Below are 3,393 nucleotides of genomic sequence, written 5' to 3'. Positions count from 1 at the left end.
TCGCCCGCCATGGCTGACCAAACTCAGTTTTATTTAGGATAATCATGCAAATAGTATATTAATTAAGAAAAGACTGCATTATAGGAGTCTTGGTCAATAAATTCAAATTTATTACACAAATAAAAATGATGATTTAATAACAAAATGCTTGAAAATTACTTACACAACTTAATGTGAGATGTGAGGCTGATGTTCACTGATGGGATGTTTCTGTTGTGTGTGTGTGTGTTCCTTGTTTGTTCACGTACCCTCATGATCTATGTTGCATATCCCCGGGGGTATGCAGACCCCAGTTTGGACAACACTGCTCTACAGCATATTAGTTACTGCTCACAAATATAGGAGCTTATCTAGTTCACCTCTACACATCTCAACTTTAATAGCGAGTCGCTGCATGAGATTGCTGCGCTTGTTGGTGGGTGCATCGCACCTATGTACTGAAGCATTCTGGAGCAATTTCATTCGTCTACTGGTCCAGTTGTGCACTGGTTTAGTTATGCACAGGTTCAGTTGTGCACTAGTTCAGTTGTCCGGTCTCCTGAATTAATATCTAAAACGACATATAACCGTTGATAATTATGTACATTTTATTTCAATGGAGTTTAAATGTTCATAAACAATCTTTGTCTATCTAAAATTATATTTGTGTTTTCGAAATCCTTCAGGATATATTTGATCTGTTGCAATATTTTGTTATGATTTCCGTGTAGTTTTAGAAAATGCCTCAGTGGAAGTTGTGCTTTTTGAAGACTCTCAATAACTGGCTTTGTAGACCCAAGCTCATAACTTTCTGTGTTCATCGTAAAAATTTGGTTTTTGCTTGTCATAATTGCATACCATAATTTTTCCTGGATAAGCACTCCCTCCCTCTGAAATGGACAGGATTTTCTCAATTGGCAATGGATGACCAACAAAGCCAATTAACCCATGAATTTATCAATCTCTTCCATGCACAGCGTTCCAGCCGCTGGATACTGTCTAGTCATCAGCGAAGGTCGATCATTTCCATCACTATGCGCCGCCAGAGCCTCCCGCGAGGAGAACCAACTTCACACAGTGCCGCCGAGGAAACCAGCCCTGAGACGCCAAAATTTACACCAAAAGTCCTCGAGGTTAAGACACCCATCAAAAACCCCGATGCTATTGATGGGCTGCACTGAGAACAACTGGTACCGCCTTTCAAACGCACCTACCAGCACCCTCCATGTGGCGGTTTGGAAAGCGAACAGCATTGTGGGACCACCGATGGGCAGGGGTATCGTTAGGCCAAGTAGCAGGGCGAAGGTGCCGCGCCTGAGACCAGGTGAACTGATGACCCTAGTCCCTTCGGCTGGTGGCACAGCCTCCGTCAAGTTCAAGGTTCGAAAGAGAGGGCGAAGACTGCACATCATGGGTGTCACTTGTAGCACGCAGCTCCATCTGAACGTCAAGACTCGGCACGGAATCAGCCTGGGGAGCGCCACAGGGGATACGGGTTCCCTGCACCTCGTCTTGAGAAGCCTCCCGCAAACAACCATAACACTCTATCTCAAAATAGATCCTCCGGGGGCTGGAAATAGTATACTCATCACGGCAGCCCATACGACGAGAACACTGGCGCTACCTCGCTTACCTCGTAGAGCCATCGTGAGGATCTCAAACGTCACATGCACGTCAGCTCTCGTGAAGTGGTTCAAGGCGCCTGGAAATGCCTCATACTGCGTGCTCGTGGAGGGGCTGAGAAGCAGTGCATTTTGGACAGAGAGGACACCGAGGCAGTGCGGTTGGGAACCCTTGATCGAGAAGCCTTGGCTTTTCGTGGACAAATGGTGTGGCCAGTCCATGGCTTCCAAAAGACAAAGTTACAAGACAGAAGCTCTGTCGCCGGGCGCTTCCTACTCCGTTACGGTTTTAGTTCGGCATGGAATCACAGGGCGGACTTTAGCGATGCCCCCGAGGAGAATTCAAACATCCGACTGCAAATTGTTATGATTTCATTTCAGTTATCTCTGTGGTTTTCGAGTACAGATAATTCTCGTATTTGCAGTCAGTCATGGATATTGCTTTTGCCTTACATATTCGTTAATCTTCGTTTTTGTCGTTAATTAACTCTTCATTACTTTACCATCTCTCGTCAGCTTCTCAGACTTTTAATCTTAATTCTTGAACATAAGTAATGCAGCCTATGGGAGTTATCAAGAAAGTCCTCCGTAACACATGACTAAAGTGAAACAATCTCTTTGAAGTTAGACATCATTGCAAATGACGATGAAAATGTTTTTCAAGGCAGAATTGACAAATTTTTAAAGCGATGTGATTAAAGATATAACTGTTCGTCAGTTCTTAATACATTTCTCGAAGGTTTTTAAGTAATTGAAATGAAAAATGGGTGATGTTTTGCAACGGGTGAATACTTTGTTAACATTTGCATAACCTTCCATCATCTAGACACTCTGTCCTTATCACATTTCCCGACGATAATCACATCATGTAATTCGTTTTAGCATCTTTCTAGACGATACTCACATCATGTAATTCGTTTTAGCATCTTTCTAGACGATAATCACATCATGTAATTCGTTTTAGCATCTTTCTATTGCTCTCAGCTTCATGATGATTTACCCTCTTTAAATTCCAGCAAAGATGCTAAACTAAGACAGGCAAAGCCATCTTGTGCATCGCTGAATATTAGAACAAATAATGCTTAAGCAAGTTTTAACGATTTTGCTTGACTACCGTAGACACGCTTCCAGGGAAAGTGGTACGGTACTGTACATGCAAGAAGGTCATTAAAGAATATTTTCTTACTGTCTTGACATTGTTATTGTGCCTGCTGCTGTAGCTTTTAGAAACATACATACAAAAATTGTGTTTATTCATTTTCACTTCATTTTAGGTGAATCTTTGTAATGTCATAATTATGGTGCAATTTTCCTCGAACCTTTTCTGTTGTTTTAGTTAGAATATGTCTTGGCAAGTTATTTATTTTCAAGACCAATATCTGCCAATATGTCAGCAAAATTCTAAGAGTATAATTTGCAACTCTCCTGTGAAGCAGCTCGAAATCAGTCGAGAAATAGAACCCAAATTCTGACCAAGCATGAAGTTTCAGGGGCCAGAGTTCTCGTCTCTTCCAGAAGTTAATAGATTCAAGAGTCCTTTCATTAATGCAAGTTTGATACTGTGATTATTTCTATATCCACGCCTAGGCATCAAAACATTCAATATTTGCTCTATATATTCTTAACAGAGGCATTATTCCAGTATTTCGACAAGGTTCTCTAATCAAAAAGAAAAGGGAAACTTCTTGACGCAAGTCATGGTTGACTGAGTAGGAGAATTTGGGTGTCCATCCAGTCAAGCGCTGGGACCACTCCAGCCATTCGGTGCTTCAGACAGCGAGAGAGGGAGTTG

The 3,393-nt window shown here is 41.9% G+C and overlaps 1 protein-coding gene across 1 annotated transcript in view; it reads left to right on the top strand.

Moving 5' to 3' along the window:
* LOC135218783 (protein NDNF-like) overlaps positions 1 to 2,787 on the top strand; it is a 64,998-nt gene extending 62,211 nt beyond the window's left edge. Inside the window, exon 6 of the mRNA XM_064255233.1 lies at positions 957 to 2,787. Within this exon, the coding sequence (XP_064111303.1) occupies positions 957 to 1,971 (1,015 nt within the window). The 3' untranslated portion in view covers positions 1,972 to 2,787. The remainder of the gene's footprint in view (positions 1 to 956) is intronic.
* Positions 2,788 to 3,393: the final 606 nt, after the last annotated feature.

The sequence above is a fragment of the Macrobrachium nipponense genome, chromosome 1 (assembly GCF_015104395.2).
Source record: "Macrobrachium nipponense isolate FS-2020 chromosome 1, ASM1510439v2, whole genome shotgun sequence".
Lineage (NCBI taxonomy): Eukaryota > Metazoa > Arthropoda > Malacostraca > Decapoda > Palaemonidae > Macrobrachium > Macrobrachium nipponense.
The sequence above is the reverse complement of the archived record's forward strand: the minus strand, read 5'-3'. Positions and strand labels throughout refer to the sequence as shown.